General features: G+C 40.6%; 1 protein-coding gene across 1 annotated transcript; it reads left to right on the top strand.

Moving 5' to 3' along the window:
- Positions 1-10,430: 10,430 nt before the first annotated feature.
- On the top strand, positions 10,431-11,369 carry LOC124967938 (olfactory receptor 7G2-like). The gene has a single exon (XM_047530368.1). The coding sequence runs from the start codon at positions 10,431-10,433 to the stop codon at positions 11,367-11,369; it is 939 nt and encodes a 312-aa protein (XP_047386324.1).
- The last annotated feature ends 6,385 nt before the right edge of the window (positions 11,370-17,754 follow it).

Below are 17,754 nucleotides of genomic sequence, written 5' to 3'. Positions count from 1 at the left end.
TATTCCCAACAAGTACCCAGGTGTTGCTGGTACTGCCAATGAGGGAAACACACTTTGAGAGGCACTGCAGCAGAGATTTCTAAAGCACAGTGTGAAATCCATCACATCTCAATTCAAATCCTGTGTGAGGTCAAGAAGGGTGATCCTTGGACCTGCTTCAGATTTTTGTTTCTCATCTGTGCAATGGAAATACAGTGTCCTAGATTCCAGAAGAGGAAAACATAGGGTATATAGCACAGGATGATCACTCGTTGGTCATGCTACTTATATTACTATTATTACTGGCCTGAATCAGGGAAGGGGTGTCCAACAAATCAGGACCTGCCACTCACCTGGAATGACAAATAGAAAAAGTCATGGGGAAAGAGCAGGAAACTCTAACCAGGGTAGACACACAGGGAGACCAGGGGACACCTTTGCTTAGCCCTGCCTTTAAGGAGCTGACAGTGACTTTCAGGTTTCATTGTGTGAAAGGGAATGAGGGCAGGCGTTGGGGGTTTGCATAGCTAGAGGCTTTGCACAGCTGCCAAAGCAGACCATCTTGACCAGGCTTGGGCTTGTACATCCTCATCTCAGGATTGGGCAGGCAGGACATTTGTGGTGATAAGAAAGTTGCTGTTGCCCCGCAAGATGCTTATTGATCAGACCTGTTCCTCCTGGAATCTAAAGAGACTCAGCACAAAGGGGACAGATGCAAAATGGAGGCAGAGATTCAGGTGAAAGTAAAGAGGCTATGTCCTTGTTACCCTATTACTGGATTTGAGAAGAGATCCTCAATCCTGACATGAACCTTCCACAAAGAGCATGAGCTTGGGACTGGGAGGTAGCTCAGTGCGTGCCTAGCAAGTGTGAGGCCCTGGGTTTCTTCCCCAACACTTTGAAAATGTGTGTTGAAGGGGTGGGGGAGACAGGGAAGGAAGAGAGAGGTGAGAGGAGAGAGAGAGAACATCGACAGGAGTGGTAAGAAAGGAGTCTCATTTGAAGTCCACTGGGACACTCCATCAAACCAAGGGCCAAGCTGACTAGGAAAACTGACCTCCTTTCCTTGAATCTCAGCGTCTCCCCTACAGGGCTGGATCTATAACCAGCCATGTGAGTCGGTAGCCAGGCAGGTCTTCTCCTGCCCTACCTGGTGTGCAAATGGTAAGCAAGCTCCTGCGTAAGACCCTGCATTTCATCCCTGGCAACACACACACACACACACACACACACACACACATACACATACACACACACACACACCATAATAAAAGAGAAACATTCAAAGAGACTTCCATTTTGTATTTGTGTGTGTGTGTGTGTGTGTGTGTGTGTGTGTGTTTTCACATGCTGTGGATTGAACTCAGGGCATCATACAGGCTGGGAGAGCACTCTATCACTAAGCTACTCCCCATTCTGAAAAAGTTCTTCAGTCAGATCCAGGTATCCCAGTTCTGGGTATCTATCCACAGGAAATGAAGTTAGCATACCAAAGGGATACCAGCGTGCCATTGTTCACTGTGGTACTATTCACAATAGCCCAGGTTTGGAATCTGTAGAGGTTCCCTGTCCCTCAACACAAAAGTGGATGAGGAAAATTTGGTATGCATACACAATGGAGTGTTATTCAACCATAAAGAAGAATGAAATTTTGTTAGTAGCAGGCAAAATCAGGGAAACTCAACTGACTGCATTTGCTTGCCCTCCCACATAAGAAATAAGCAACAATGTAAAAATGAAAAGTGTATTTAGTAATAGTTGTGGCCGAACCTGGAAAGACAGGTAGCTCACCTCCACCAGTCCTATAGAGGTGTTACAGTTTACAGTAGTAAAGGTCACAAACACATATACATAGATGTAGTGAGGTTCCACTGACCAGAGAACACATCACATTCCTATTTCCTTGGCACCTACCTAGGCAACGGAAGAGCTTTGGAGTTTCCACTGACAGCATGAAGAATTTCATCAAAAGAAACAAAAACAAACAAACAAAAAAAAACCTTTTTCTAGGAAATGGAAGACCAAGAGTCAATATGGAGTCTTTAATTTTAAAGGGTTTTTGTTACAATAATGTCATTTACAGCAAAATGGATGGAAATAAACGATGTTGTGTTAAGTGAAATAAGCCAGACACAGGAATAGAAGTACCACATGTTCTCTTTCCTATGTGGAAGCTGAAAAATAAAAATTAACTTTAAAGTAGAACAGTGGTAACTAAAGAATGGGAAGGGATTTTGGTTGGGGGAACGTGGTAAAGGGAGGTTGGATTTGATTGGTTCCTGCCACGTGCACCTATGGAAATTTCATATATCAAGAAGTTCAAGCCAGGCGAGGTGGCTCATGCCTGTATCCCAGTTGCCCCAGAGACCGAGGCAGGAGCATTACAAGTTGGAGGCCAGTCTGGGTGAATTATTGAGACCCTGTCTCAAAATAAAATAATAAAAGTGCAGTGACACAGCTTGGTGGTAGAAAACTTGCTTAGCATGGATAAATTGTGTGTGTGTGTGTGTGTGTGTGTGTGTGTGTGTGTATTCTGTGTCCAAATAAAACATAAACACAAAGAGTTCTGTGGATTTGGCAGATCACCCCTGGGTCCAGCATGGCAAAATTAAAAAGTTTAAAAAAGAAAAGAAAGATAAGTGTGGCAGACACTACATTGTGCTATTGGAACTCTGGTAATAATGGGGAGAATTTTTCCCAGTAGATATTGTTGGCTTATTCATTAATTTCAGGACAGCTGACAGCTCCATGCTGCCATGCTCGTTCCAGATGCTGCAAATGCAACAGTACGGGAAGTGATGGGAAGCCTTGTCCTCCGGGAGATTTCACCCATGAGGGAAGCCATAGACACTAGTAAGAAATGTGTGTCGCAGGCACTGTGATGTGTTATGAGATGTGTCACCCCACCTCTGAGAGTGCTGCTGGCAGGCAGCTCTGTATTTCCAGCCCTTTTCTGGGTCTTCCCCAGGAGAAAATTATTGCTGTGCTGAATAAATTTCCTGCTCTCTTCCCGAGATTGCAACCAAAGACTGATTAATGCCCGACTGAAGACCTGGTCCATTCACCACCATGTGGGTCAATTCTCCAGCTACATCTCATCTCCGTATCTCTTTGCCAGCTCAGTGGACACTACGTTAGTCATCTTGTTATCACTGTAAACAAAATCTTGACAAGAGAAATGTAGAGGAGGAAGAGTTTATTTGGACACACAGTTTTAGAGGTTCAGTTCACAGTCAGCCAACTCCATTGCTCTGGGCCTGAGATGAGGAAGGACATCATGGCAGAAGGGTATGCTCCATTCCCAGTGGCTAGAAAGTGTGGGGAGAGGGGCCACAGGGAAGATGAACCCTCCCAGGGCTCACCCCAGTGACCCACTTGCCTACAGTGGCCACACAGTCAGTCCATTCAAAGTAGGATAAATTGAATAGGTTACAGTTCTCAAAATCCAATCATGAAACCCCTGAACAATCCTGCATTAACACAGGAGTCTTGGGGATTACGTCATATTCAAACCATAGCAAACACTGACATTGGAAAGTGTCACAGTTCACCTTCGGACTTTCCTAATCTTGTTTCCATCTCATTTCTTTCATAAGCACTGATGCCATGTGCACACCCTGATAAATTTGTACATGCCAATTTTTGCTTCTGAGTCTCCCCTGGTTGCCCAACCTGACGCTGTAAGAGAAGTATCAACTATTAGATGCTCAGGAGAGTAAACATGGGGGAATTGTGTGAGAAAATGTTAAAAGTTTTAGAGTCCTACAGAAAACAATGGGGCAAATTTTCACTGAAAAGTCAGTGAAGATTTGAGCAGAAACCTGACATGGTTCAGGAGTGAATAATGTGGTTCTATAGAGAATGATCCAACCTTGCATTCCTGGAGTAAAACCCAATTTGGCAGAATATATTCTTTCTTTGTATTCCTTCCTAGATTTTATTTTCTGTAAAAAAATTGTTTTTTCTGGTACCAGAGACTGAATCCAGGGGCATTCAATCATGGAGACACATCCCCAACCCTACTTTCTATTTTATTTAGAGACAGGGTCTAAATGAGTTGTTTAGTGCCTCAATTTTGATGAGGATGGCTTTGAACTTGTGATCCTCCTGCCTCTGCCTCCTGAGATGCTGGGATTACAGGCATGTACCACTGTGCCCGGCTATTTTCTGAACTTATTTTAGTAATTTTTCAGCCTTTGGAATACCTTGGGTTTAATCTTTCTTGAACACTAGGAAAATTGGATATCCTTGTGTAGACGTTAGATCTCTCTCTCTCACCCTGCACAAAAATCAACTCAAAGTGGATTGAAGACCTAAAACTTAGACTATAAACTCTGCAACTGCTATAAGAAAACAGGATCAACAATCCAACATATCAGTGAAGACATTGACTTCCTTAATATAACTCTTAGAACTTAAGAAATAAAACCAAGAATCAATAAGTGGGATGGTTTCAAATCAAAAAACTCTGTGCAGCAAAGAAAATAATCACAAGCATGAGAAGAGTCTACAAAATGGGAGAAAATCTATGTTAACTACTTTTTTGTTGCACTAGGGATTGAACTCAGGGGTACTTAACACTGAGCTATCTTCCAAATCCTTATCCCAAGTCCTATTAATTTTATTTTTGAAAACTGAGACAGGATCTTGCTAAGTTGTCAGGGGTCTAGCTAAATTGCTGAGACTGCTTGAATTTGTGATTCTCCTGTCTCAGCCTCCTGAGTTGCTGGGATTATAGATGTGTGACACTGTTCCCAGTTTCTGCTAGCTACTTTTCTGACAGAGTGTGTATAAATATAAATTCAATACCAAACAACCCAATTAAAAAATGTGAAAATGAACTAAATATTTCTCAAAAAAAAATACAGATGGCTAACAAATACATGATAACATATATTGAAAACAGATGGCTAATGAATATCTGAAACATACTCAGCAATAGGTCAATGTAAATCAAAAACTAAAGTTTTCACGTCACCCCAGTTAGAATGGAAATTGTCAAAAATAGAAATAATAATAAATGCTAGTGAGGATGCTACAAAAAGGAACACTTGTACCTTGTTGGTGGAACTCCCAATTAGTACAACCATTATGGAAATCAGAATGTGGATTGCTCAAAAGATTAGGAATTGAACCACCCTATGATCCAGCTGTTCTACTCCTTATGTTTATCTAAAATCAGAATACTGTAGGACTACCTGCATGTCAATGTTCATAACAGGGCAATTGACATAGCCAAGTTGTGCAGCCAGTTGAGGGTCTGTCAACAAGTGAGTGATAAAGAAAATGTGGCATGTAGACATGCTGGAGTTTTACTCAGCCACAGAGAAGAAAGAAATTTACTGGAAAAGGATGATACTGTAGAACATCATGCTAAGTAAAAAAGAGTCAGGCTCAGAAAGTCAAGGGTCAAATCTTTTCTCTCATATGTGGAAAATAGTAAGAAAAAAAGGAATGATAAAGGGGATATCACTAAAATACAAGGAAAACCCTTAAAAGATAAAGTAGAGAAAATTGTTCCCAGCCAGGGAGGAGGGAAGGGAAAGGGAGATACTGGGAATGAAATCGCTCAAGTGATGCTAGGTGCATATAGGAATATATCACAGTTGAGTCTATTTTCATGTGTAATTGTAACAAACCAATTAAAAACAATAGAAGGTATACAGGTAGAGTAGATGAAGGGAATCAGGGGTAGGATGGAGGGAAGGGAAGGAAGATACTGAGAAAGTAAATTGATCGAATTGTATTATACACATGTACAAATATGTCCCAATGAAATTCCACTATCATGTATAATTATAATGCATCAAGAAAAACAAGTATTGTGATAGAATTGGAAAAGGTATTTAGAAAACTCTAAGCAGGGAGTAACTGTCCCACTTATCATTTTGACCTTCAGTGGTCATCAAAGTGTAAAATACAGAGAATTAATGATACAGTTCAGCAAATACTCCATGAATTTTAAGTAAAGGCACCTTAGTTAGTCATAGTGGCACACGCCTGTAATCCCAGATACTGGGAGGATGAGGTATGAAGATCACAAGTCGGAGGCCAGCCTGGGTCACTTAGTGAGACTGCCTCAAGATTGAAAATAAGCTCAGTGGTGGAGCCCTCTTGCAAGAGTCTGGGTTCAAAACCTAATACCACAAAAATAAATAAAAAGCAAGGAATAAAGAAGAAGCACCTTGAATCTTTGCTAATATTTGTATTCATGTGATATTTTTTTTTTTTTTGCATATCCTGGGATGGAACCCTGGGACTCTACCGCTGAACTACATGCCCAGCCCTTTTTATTCTTTATTTTTTTTATTTATTTTTTTAACAGGGTGTTGCTAGGTTGCCTGGGCTCATCTTGAATATGCAAACCTCCTAAATTGTTGTGATTACAGCTGTGAACCAGGATGCCTGGCTTATATTTTTATTTTTATACTTAAACATAAAGGACATATTTTCACACCTAAAATAGCGATCTGTCCTCCCCACATCATTAATCAGAGAGAGATGCTGTTGTAACTGGAAATGAATGCTGGAGTTTATTAGAAATGTGGCGTGTGTTCTGTGTTCAACATCCAGGAGCAGAAACAAAGGGGAGAAGTGAGTGGTGAGCTCCTGGCCTCTGCGGGCAGGAAAGGAGCAGGTCCCAAACTCCTCACCTCCCACGCCTTGGTCTTTAAGGATATTCACTCCTGGGATCTAAATGATTGTGAAATACCTGTTCTAACGAGGGGCTTTGCATACTGAGCCCCAGAGATACAGAGGCTGCAGGAGTCAGCCTGTGACCATCCTACTGAGCAGCCCAGCTCCAGCCAGGAAGTAGCAGCTGAGCCTCCTCCCAGAGATGAGCCTTCCTGCCCAGGATTCAGCCCATGTGTCCACTTATCCTGAGAACAGAGCTGCCTCGAACATTCAGGTGAGACGCTGAGCATCAGGGTTGGAGGAGACAGCTGGGTATCTGATGGCCACTTAGTTTAGGCATTGGAGATGAGGACAGATGCTTGACAAGAATCTTGTCCCCTGGAAGCAGTGAGGAGAGGACAGGCATGAGAGGATGAGAAGCAGTGCCTGCTGGCCCCTTCTGCCCCTGCCTGTCACTTCTCCACACAGTCTCATGAAGTTTTTCAGTGATACACAGATAATTCTGCTGGCCACACATCCTCCCCAAGACAGAGCCCATTTCCTCTGGCACAGAAATCGGCTCCTCCTCGAACATGGTGACTATTCCAAAATACTCTGATATTTACTTGAATTCTTACGGTAGTGTTAGGGAGGGTTTCTGGTTAGTGTATTGGTTTGTTAGATTTTCCATAATAAACTACAGTAAACCCGGTGGTTTTAACATTAGAATTTGATTCTCTCATGTGTCTGAAGTTCACTCGGCAGGAGTGGTTCCTTCCAAGGCATTTCTCCATGGCTGATAGATGGCCATCTCCCCAGAGAGGTTTGACATGGTCCTTCCTCCTGGTGTGTATTAATGCCCTTAGGTTATAAGGATGAGTGCTTACCCTAACGACCACATTTTCACTTAATTACCTTTTCAGTGACCCATCTTCAAATACATTCACATTCTAAACTATTGATGGTAAAGATTTCAAAATGTGACTTTGGAGGTGGATAGAAATCATCCCCAGCTAGTTCCACTCGATCTTCTCACTAGCTCTTGTATATGATTCTACAGAGGGCGTTGGACAGTCCTGGGAAGGCAGCTGTGAGCACTCTGAGGAGGGAAGTAGAGAGGTAGATAGCCTCGCCTGCAGCTTCCTCCACCCTGTGCTGCCTTTTCTGAAAATATATTAAACAGGAGCTGCAGAGACAGTGTCACTAACAACAGCAATGGTGACATGTGACCACACCTTGCTTCATTCCACCACTAAGTTATGTTAACATTTTGCTGGTCTATAAAGTGCAGTAATAAAATAACAAGCACACAGAGTTCACTGCTATTGGCCTCTATTTCTGTTTTGATTCTTCCCAACGGCATGCCTCCTTAAAAGTGGGAGACCCCCACGTGGTTCTATATTGGATATGTAGATAAAAATCAGTAGCCATACACCAATCAGAGAAGGCAAAAATAAATTTTATTGTGATGGTACAGTGGACTACTTTCAATTAATTAGAAAAAAATTAAATTGATCAACATTACTAAAAGTATTGTGTCAGAATTTCTATGGTAAATGCATATACAGAAGATTTCCAATTATCTAAAATTTTTTAAATGCAAAAGAAAATTTGTGGATTTAACAGTTGGGAGAATATTACCAAACTATGAGAAAATAATGTATATCATGGTAGAGTTGTAACTTCCCTAGAGAAGAAAAAACATAATGAAGTGGCAGCCTCAAATATTGCCTGTTATTTGTTGCAATAAAAACAACTAAAGTAAAATGGTGAAGTGTGTGAATCTTTTGCTGGTGTTTGTTGGGTAGTCCACATGTCCTTATCCTCTGTATTTTAACTAGCTTGTCTGTATGTCTCCTAATGAAAATAGGCATAACTGTGCAGATTCAAAAATACTTAAATTTTTCTCATGGTGTAGACTTTTTCATATACATTTTTTCTACTTTAGGTGTTCAGGTTTTGTGATTCATACATCTAGTTAGTTTATTATTTAATTCACTTTCCTGCTATATATGTTATCATATATCTAGGACAAATGATCACTGGTGTCACTGATGTTGCTTACTTTTCTGCATAATGAGAATTCCCAGAAGTAGTTTTAGGACAAAAACTCTTCCCTGAAATTTGCATTCATCAAGTTAGAAATGTTTTCCTCTTGATTTCACTGTGCCAACCTACTACTTCTTTCTCAGAAATGAGGTGTCAGGCACAATTGCTCATGGAATTCTCTCTCTCTTTCTCCGCCCCCCCCCCTCACTCTCTCACCACCTAAAACCAGATGAAAGGCAGTATCAGCACAAGTATCCCACCTTTCCCACATTGGCTTCTTTTCCTCTATTTCTCATTATTAAACTATCCCCTTGAGATTTCCCCCCAAATTTACCAAGGTATTATTGCACAAATAAAAATCCTATATATTTAAGACATGCATGTGATCTTTATAGAAGTATACATTGAGAAATCATTAACACAGCACAGTTAATTAAAACACTGTTGGCAGTTCCTGTTAGCCAAATGAGGACACCAAAGTTTCTCACCCAGTTGAAGCGTGTTCCCACACATGACCCTCTTGCTGGGTCCTGGATTAAATTCAAGGTGTGTGAGTCAAATGTCATACCAATGGTCCTTCCTGTCATAGCTGCTTTTTCTCCCTCAGGAGAGGAAGAACATTTCTCTCAGGGACATTCCTGTTATGAACCCTGATGATTTAAGTCTGTAACATTGTAAATCCCTATTTTATGAACAGCAAAAATTTGTGTTTGTTTCTCTCTTTTTATAGTAGCTTCTGAATTTCACTCTTTCTCTTACTTAGCTATTTGTTTGTTATTTATTCATCTCATTATTGGAAGAAGTTTCATTAAGACAAAACAGATAATCTTTTCAACATGGTTACCCAGTTTATCTTAGACTTAATTCCTAAAGTAGTTTGCCTGCATTTCCAAGGCAAACTGCTTTAGCAATTACGTCTAAATAAGCTTCCAGTTGATAGGCAACATTTTCTAATACTTGAACTCATCCAGTTGCGTGGATGCTCTCTAGCTGCTACAATTAACTTAATGGGCAAAATTGGTTCAGAACTAAAAATCGAGAATTTTGGAGCTATGTTCAGGAAAAACTATTGAGATAATAAAGAGATTATATGATGTAATATGATAAATTCATGAACATTAGGCAATGCTAGTTCTGTACTGCCCAGAGATTGAGCAAGAGAGTCACCTTGGTAGTCAGATGATCTGAGCTCTGATCTGGTTTTTGCCCAACACTGATGATGTGCCTCATGGGTCTTGTCCTCAGGGGTCCATGAGAAGAAAGCAGGGACTACTTCATTTGGAATATGATGAACCCTTCAGATGATTCCAAGTCATGGCAAAATTGAATACCATTACTCAAGAAAACAGATTCCATAAGTTCATTCTGACCTTTCTTTTTCTTTGAGGACTTGGGATAATTCTGAAGGAAAGCCCATGTCATATTCTTAATCTTGGTTTACCCACTTGGCACAATAATTGAAAAAATATTCCATGAAGGCACTGGAGTTTAGAGAAGGTGCGAACAAGTGGAATGGTGGGAGAATGTAAGCAAAGATATGAATATTCTTGTGCTTCACAATAGAAGTGAGAGAAAATTAAGAACATGGACTAACAAACTTTAGAGATGGTGAGATTACTGGAAGTGTTTATCCAAAGATACATGGTGTGCTCCATATTCCCATAGTGTATCAAAATAAAGTCCAAAGTATTATCAAGAATTTTTGTATTACCATGATCATGGTGGACTCTGCTCTTGTTTGTACATAAAACATTAATTCTGTCTTTTCCATTGTATTTACCAGCAACATGGAACTCATAAATCAAACAGCTGTTTCAGAATTCCTTCTCCTGGGGCTGACAGATGACCCAGCACTACAGCCCCTCATCTTCAGCCTCTTTCTGTCCATGTACCTGGTCACCATCCTGGGGAACCTGCTCATCATCCTGGCTGTCACCTCTGACCCCCAACTTCACACCCCCATGTACTTCTTCCTCTCCAACCTGTCCTTCACTGACATCTGCATAAGCACAACCACCATCCCCAAAATGCTGGTCAACATCCAAGCAGAGGATCAGAGCATCAGTTACAGAAGCTGCATCTCCCAGGTCTGCTTTGTTTTGATTTTTGGTGGTTTAGAAAGTTGTCTGCTTGCAGTGATGGCCTATGACTGCTATGTGGCCATTTGCCACCCCCTAAGATACACATCCATCATGAATTCCCGCCTCTGTGTTCTGCTAGTTCTACTCTGCCTATTGGTCACCACTGTGAATGCCCTCCTCCACACTCTGCTGTTGATGAGGCTGTCCTTCTGCACTGACCAGGGGATCCCCCACTTCTTCTGTGAACTTGCTCAGGTCCTCAAGCTGGCCTGTTCTGACGCCCTCACTGACAACATCCTGATATATGTTGTAGCTTGTATGTTTGGTGGTCTTCCTCTCTCTGGGATCATTTTGTCTTATGTTCACATTGTGTCCTCTGACTTGAGAATGCCCTCATCAGGAGGGAAGCATAAAGCCTTTTCCACCTGTGGGTCTCACCTGCCTGTTGTCTCCTTTTTCTGTGGGACGGGATTTGGAGTATACATTAGTTCTGCAGTGACTGACTCATCCAGGAAGACATCAGTGGCTTCATTGATGTATACTGTGGTTACTCAGATGCTGAATCCCTTTATCTACAGCTTGAGGAACAGGGACATAAAGGGAGCCCTGAGGAAACTCATTGGCAGTACAGCTACTCCTCTCTAATGTGCCAGGTGCTTTGAACTTGGGTTGATAGAGTAAGCCACAGGGATAGGATTCCTGAGACAGAATACCTAACCCTTCTCTCACTGCATTCTTCTGAAATGTTGGGAAAGCTTAATGCCTTTAAATTTCCCTTGATACTTCTCAATACTTCATGGCAAATTCTGTGTGTTTTTGAAATATGATTTCAATTTTCTAAGCACAATTTCTTTTGCTGAGTGTATAGAGGCAAAGATGGACATTGAGGTTCTTTTGTCAGCACAGATTTTTATGGTGCAGTCTCAGAGTAGGGCAAGTTGAGGAGGTGGACAAGGAAAGCAGATGAAGGTGGGAAAGGAAGAGTTCAACCCATTGGTGCAATGTTATTGTTTGACATGATGAAACAGTTCTGATGCTTTGTAGCAAAACAGGGTCAATATAATAACAATAATATTTACCTCAAAATAGTTAGAACATTTGAATTAATCTCATCACAGATACATGATAAGTTTAAGATGATCACCACCCAGTGTACAAGAGAATCAAAGAATACTATTGTACCTCATAAATATGTACAAATATTTAGACAATAAATTAGAACAAATAAAGTGAAAACTTAAAAATCAAAAGAATCACATACAGCAATCAAAGGAAAAAAGAAATTTAAAAAATGACATAAAAAAATAAAAACCTTTGTCTCTCTCCTTTGCAATTAACTCCCATCTAAGACATGGAATCCTTATCACCTAGAAAAAGTAAGTTTATTGTTTATGGAGATAAATCCAGAGACTCCTTTGGCTTCAGCCTGCTCATCACGCCAGCTTTGCTTTTTATTTTTATTTTTTGTTTGCAAAGATAATTCCATCTAATTGTTCTATTTTATGATCCCAGTGATGACTGTCTATTGCTCTTTTTTAAAAAATGGCGGAGTTCAGATGGTGCTAAAGGACATCATGGAGCCATCTGACCCTAAAAATTAGATAACCTGTTTTGGAAATTATGTATTCATATAGAATAAGTGATTATGGAGTAAAATATGGCAGTTACATGTAGAATGTAGATGTTCTTAAATCTCAGATATTACAGTGAAATTAAGGCAGAACACCACACTTGTTGATTAAGAGATAGAGTCTGTCCAAGTGTGCCAAGTGCATAGACATGTGTGCATACCACCATCTTCAGAAGGCTTTATAATTGAATTAACTTAATTGAAGATGAAGAACCACAGGTGTATCTCATAATGTGCTAAAAATAAGGAACACTGCACACTGAAAGTTCTGACAGAATTACAAAAGGCCGCATGACCTATGTGATCCTACAATATGAATAATCAGAAAAATGATAGATTACACTCCATTTATGTATGATCTTTCAAAATTTATATATGCATTCTACTGTCATGTACAACTAATTAGAACAAAGTAAAATAATTAAAAATAACTCTAAAAAGAGAATATGAGCTCTGCCTGTAACTTCTGCATTCAGTAGTCATCAACTAAATTAGAAGCTAGTTTGTACAAGAAAGAATGGAATTTACAAGTATTCAGTAAACATTAACTGATTTTTAAAAAGAGAAATCATGAGTGTTTGCATTTGGCATTGTCTTTGCTGATACATGTATTTATATTAATCATACTTATTATATATGTGGGCCACTTTTTCACACCTGAATTTGAAAGAGCTTCTCTGATATTAAGACATACACAGAGATGTCTTTATGTATATATTGAATAGAAGGTGGGAATTTATTTAAAGAGTGCCATGTGAAATGTGTGGCAGTCCAAGTAAAAGCAGTGAGCAGAAGTAATGGAGAGAACAGGGTGCTTTGTGCGAAACTCAGGGGTCAGGAAGTCAGCCTTCCTCAGCGCCCATCTGCAAGGAGGTATGAGTATTTCTCTAAGGATGTTCTCCCCTGGGATCAGAATGAGAGTAAGACTGCTGGTCTAATGAGCAGCTTTGAATATTGAGCCCCAGGGACACAAAGACTGCAGGAGTCAGACAGTGACCACATCACTTGACAGCCCTGCCCCAGCCAGGCAGTAACAGCTGGGCTTCCTCCCAGAGATGAGCCTCCCTGACTAGTAAAGTCAATCCATGGGTCTCCCTTTGGTGACCAGAACTGTCTTCCCCCTCCAGGTGAGATACTGGACAACATTGTCAGTGAAGTCAGCAGGTAGCTGACGGCTGTTTAGGTAGTGCTTTGGGAGGGAGGGTAGGCGTTTTATGAACTCTCCTCCTGCGGAAGCAGTGAGGAGAGGACACGCTTGAGATCAGGAGAAACTGCCCCTTGACCCCCTCCCAGCTGTCTGTCACCCTCTTGACAAGCTCTCAGGTGCGTGCACACCAGGGCTCCCAGCTCTGATGCTTCTGGCCTCATACTTTCCTCAAGACCAGGACCCTTTTCCTTCTGAGACGAAACCAGGCTCCCTCCAACATAGAGGCTATTTCTAAATGTTCTGGTATTGACTTGAAATTGTGGTGGTGTTGAGAAGGGGTGGCAAAGGGTGTTCATTTCCTCAGTTTTCTATCCAAACTAGCACAAGTGGGTAACTGGACAGTGGGAGTTTATTTCCTGCAGCTCTGGAGGCTGGACTTCAATAATCACAGTGTTAGCGGGGTGGTTTCCTCTGAGGCAGTTCTCCATGGCTTGGGAAGGACCATCTTCTCCCCACAATGCACGTTTCACACTCACAGTCAATAAAAAGAGGCAGTCACCATAACAACTATCACTTAAGGGATGTAGAAATAAATCCCGGCAGTATAGCAGGATAGTGTATGTTTAAGTTGGATGAAGGAGGACTAAATATGTCATCACAAATCAAAAAACAGATGACCCGTGAATGCCAATCATAACCGACATGCACACTGGTCTTGTTAGTATACAGATTTACTATGTGGAACAAAGCACAGCGATTATTTGGAAGAATACTACCACGTGTAGTAAAAATAGACAATAACATAGATCTTGATAGAGAGCTAATGTTCCAAATGAAGTAAAAATAATCAAATTTGTGCAAATGTATAATGTGGGGTGATCTGAAGTACTGTGGTAGTTAGCTTTCTGTTGCTGGACACATACCTGAGAGGTTTATTTTGTTTTATGGCTTCAGAGGTGTTGTTTTATGCTGACTTGGCCCGTTACTTTCAGCCAGTGACAAAGGTACATCATGGAGAGAGAGCATAGCAGAGGTTCACTCATGTCAGCCAGAAAATGAAATCAGGGAAAGGGAAGGAATGGAATCTCAATGCTCCCTTCAAGGGCAGGTGCCCTGTCACCAGCTTCCTTCCACTGTGTCGATGAACACAGTATCCTCATCACTATCATAAAACTTGATGGGGTTGTTCCAATGATCAGAAATGGACAGACCAACTCAGCCAGCACTGTGCTAGACACCTGGCGAACTCATGGTGACCTCTTCTGTTGGGAATTTGTGTGTCCTGCCTAGGAGAGAAGTGGTCATTGGAGCAAACAGAAATGGGAGAGAAAGAGAAAAGGACTGTAGGATTATAACTGCAGATTATAAGGTGGCAGTGGATGTCTTGTGACAAAATTCAGCATAGACTTCTCTGCGAAAGTTGAAAATCTACAGAAGAAACCAAGTAAATTATATAAATGACATTTCTGAGAAGTTTTTTAAGTATTTAGCAAACCTGCTTGAGTACTCTGTACCTATTATGGGTTGTTCAGGCATAGAAAAGAACAGAAAATAATATGAACTGGCTGGGTACTCAACAAATTATTAAATTTACAACATCATCATCCTCACTTTAAGTATTGCCATTTAAATCAATAATAGATGCAGACCTGAAGCCTTTTTTTTTTTTAACCATTTGATTCTTACCTCTCCACAGCAGAACCTAGGCTTTACCTTGGTGTGCATGATTTCACCATGACCTTCATGGGCTTTGGTATTATGCTTTAAAGTAATTGCCTACTTCATGTATAAACTGCAAATAAAGACTACCATCTGTTCACTTTATTTTATTGTAGATTTTTTTTACTTAATATGAATTTTATTTTGATTGTTTTCTTTACTTCATTAATGTTAACTACCAAAGACTGTTACACAATGCTGTGAATGTATCCATTTTCTATCTGATTGATATTAATGGTGTTTGCCATTTCCCCTTTATAAACTTCATACACAAATAGATACATATGCTATAGGAAACCCTGTGTAGGGAAATCCATCTGGTTGATCTCACATCAGAGAAGTGAAAGAGAGGAGGGAGGGGAAATGTGTAATCGTACCTTCAAAAAGTGTACATAAATAGCATAAAGATACATGGAGCTGAGGTAGTAGAACCTCAAAGTGGTTAAATTGGGAAAGGGTAAGTGATCATAATCATTTTTATAGTCTCTGTGATGTAGTTTTAATTAAAAATATTCTGTGTTTTCATAAAGAGGAACTGTTAAGACAAAGAAGGAAGCCTGCTGGGTCAGCCTGGCCTGTGCGTCCTTCCCCCAGGTCCCTCATCGCCAGCACACAGAGAGGACATCAAAGTCCTGCATGGAGGTATGGGAGGAGAGAAAAGGGGAAGTCAACCGACTCCTGTCCCCTCTGCCACCACAATTGTAATTCTGTTTGAGAGAGGCAGAATTCTTGCTCAAGAACAAAACATTTGCTGCCCTCATGCAGAGGGATGAGACTAGCTGAATCAGAGTTTCACTGAGGAATTTCATGATGGAGCTAAAGAAGCTGTCTCAATGATGACAGCTGGGAAAGGGCCCTATGGGGGACTCAGTTTCCACCACCTTCTGCATGGCTTTTCCTCACAGCTTCACCAGGATGAAACTGTACTGGACTCTTGCCTCATCTCCAAAGCCTAGTCAAAGAGACCTTGGTTTTCCTGGCTGGTGTCATTGTGGGAAGATGTCTGTCATCTCCCCTGAATGCTGGGTGGACACAGAAGATCTGTCCTCTCAAAGGCAAAGGGACAGTGCAGCGCTGAGCTCTGTGTCACAGACATAATCTCTGAGGGACACTGAGTTATTGTTTGTTTTCTGACTGGTCATGCACAGAGTATTTGTAGTTCCTGTGTCCCTGGGGCCTCAATTTCCAAAGCTCCTTGTCAGGCAAATGTTGTTACTGTTATCTGGATCCTAAGGAAATGCAAATCCTTCAGGGCCAGTAATCTATAAGGGAAAGTTAAGATGGCTGATCCCTTGCTTTGCCAAACCAGGGTACTCATCCACCTCTTTGCACCCGTCTATTGGCTTAGATTTCTCGTCCCTCCCCCACACGAATTTCCGCCTTCTCTCACTGATTTCAGAGATCAGTTTTAGGTGCAAGCAATGGCATATCTGAAGCCTGAAGCTATCTTGAGATAAACCAGCATAGTCTTGTATGCGGGTATGCAAATGTATTTACAAATACAGCAAAGGTTGTAAAAATGCCAACACTCAGAGGAATTTCTCCCTATAAGTTACTGAATTTTCCCTGAGAATTTATCTTCATTCTGTGTATTTAGTGCAGCAGATTCTAACGTACTATCTGCAGTCAGTCCTGACAGTGATCAATAGAGATATGTGCATTGTCCCTGTTTAGAGTTTCATCACCACCTTTTCAAATTTCAACACAATCGTTTCCAAAAAAAAGATGTTCTTCACATCAGAGATCATGGGTTTAACTTATGACTAGATGTTCATTGTAGTTATGAGAAATTATAACAACATTGGCTGTTGTATGCTACTTTTTTCCTTCCTCACAGTCCACATAATGAGATTTCAATCATAAGTAATAAGTGAAGGCAGTACTGTGTGCTAATACTTAGTTAAAAATTTTATCTGAAATGAATTCTGTATTATCTCACATTTATAGATATATTTCACTGCATGATAAATCTTTCTATAAGAAATTTGTTATTCAATAGCATTTTCTATCTCACAATTGAGTGAAAATGGCATTATTAGGTCAACCTACACTGTCTTGCCCCCATTGACACCAAATGCATGATAAAACAAATGTAAAAGTTCCTTTTATAAAGCAAGATACATTTTCCTACATACCACAAAATTAACTGTAAAATAAAGGGTTCTTGGGTTGAAACCAAGGAGTTCAACAGATTTATGTACATTAGGAAGAAATTACCATGTTCAGGCAATAAAGGCTAAAAGTACTAGAAGAACTTAGGTGCTTAAAGGCAAAGTGTTGGTTCAAGGTTAGGGGAGTGTGGGTGAACAGATGGTAGACGTTTCCTGGACTCACGTGGACTTAGAAGAGCTGAAATCTTCAGAAAAGTCACCAAGAAGCAATGGAGCCAATCCTGTGCTGACTTCTAGGGTGGATTGATGGTATGCATGGTATTATTAACATCACAAACAGAATTAAAATTAATTCCAAGTGGCAAACTAAGTAGTAAATGTAGACTTTAATTGGGAACCTGAAATAAATTTAAGCATTTGTAG

This window comes from Sciurus carolinensis, chromosome 17 (genome assembly GCF_902686445.1).
Source record: "Sciurus carolinensis chromosome 17, mSciCar1.2, whole genome shotgun sequence".
NCBI classification, from domain to species: domain Eukaryota; kingdom Metazoa; phylum Chordata; class Mammalia; order Rodentia; family Sciuridae; genus Sciurus; species Sciurus carolinensis.
This window is presented reverse-complemented; position numbering and strand designations above follow the sequence as displayed.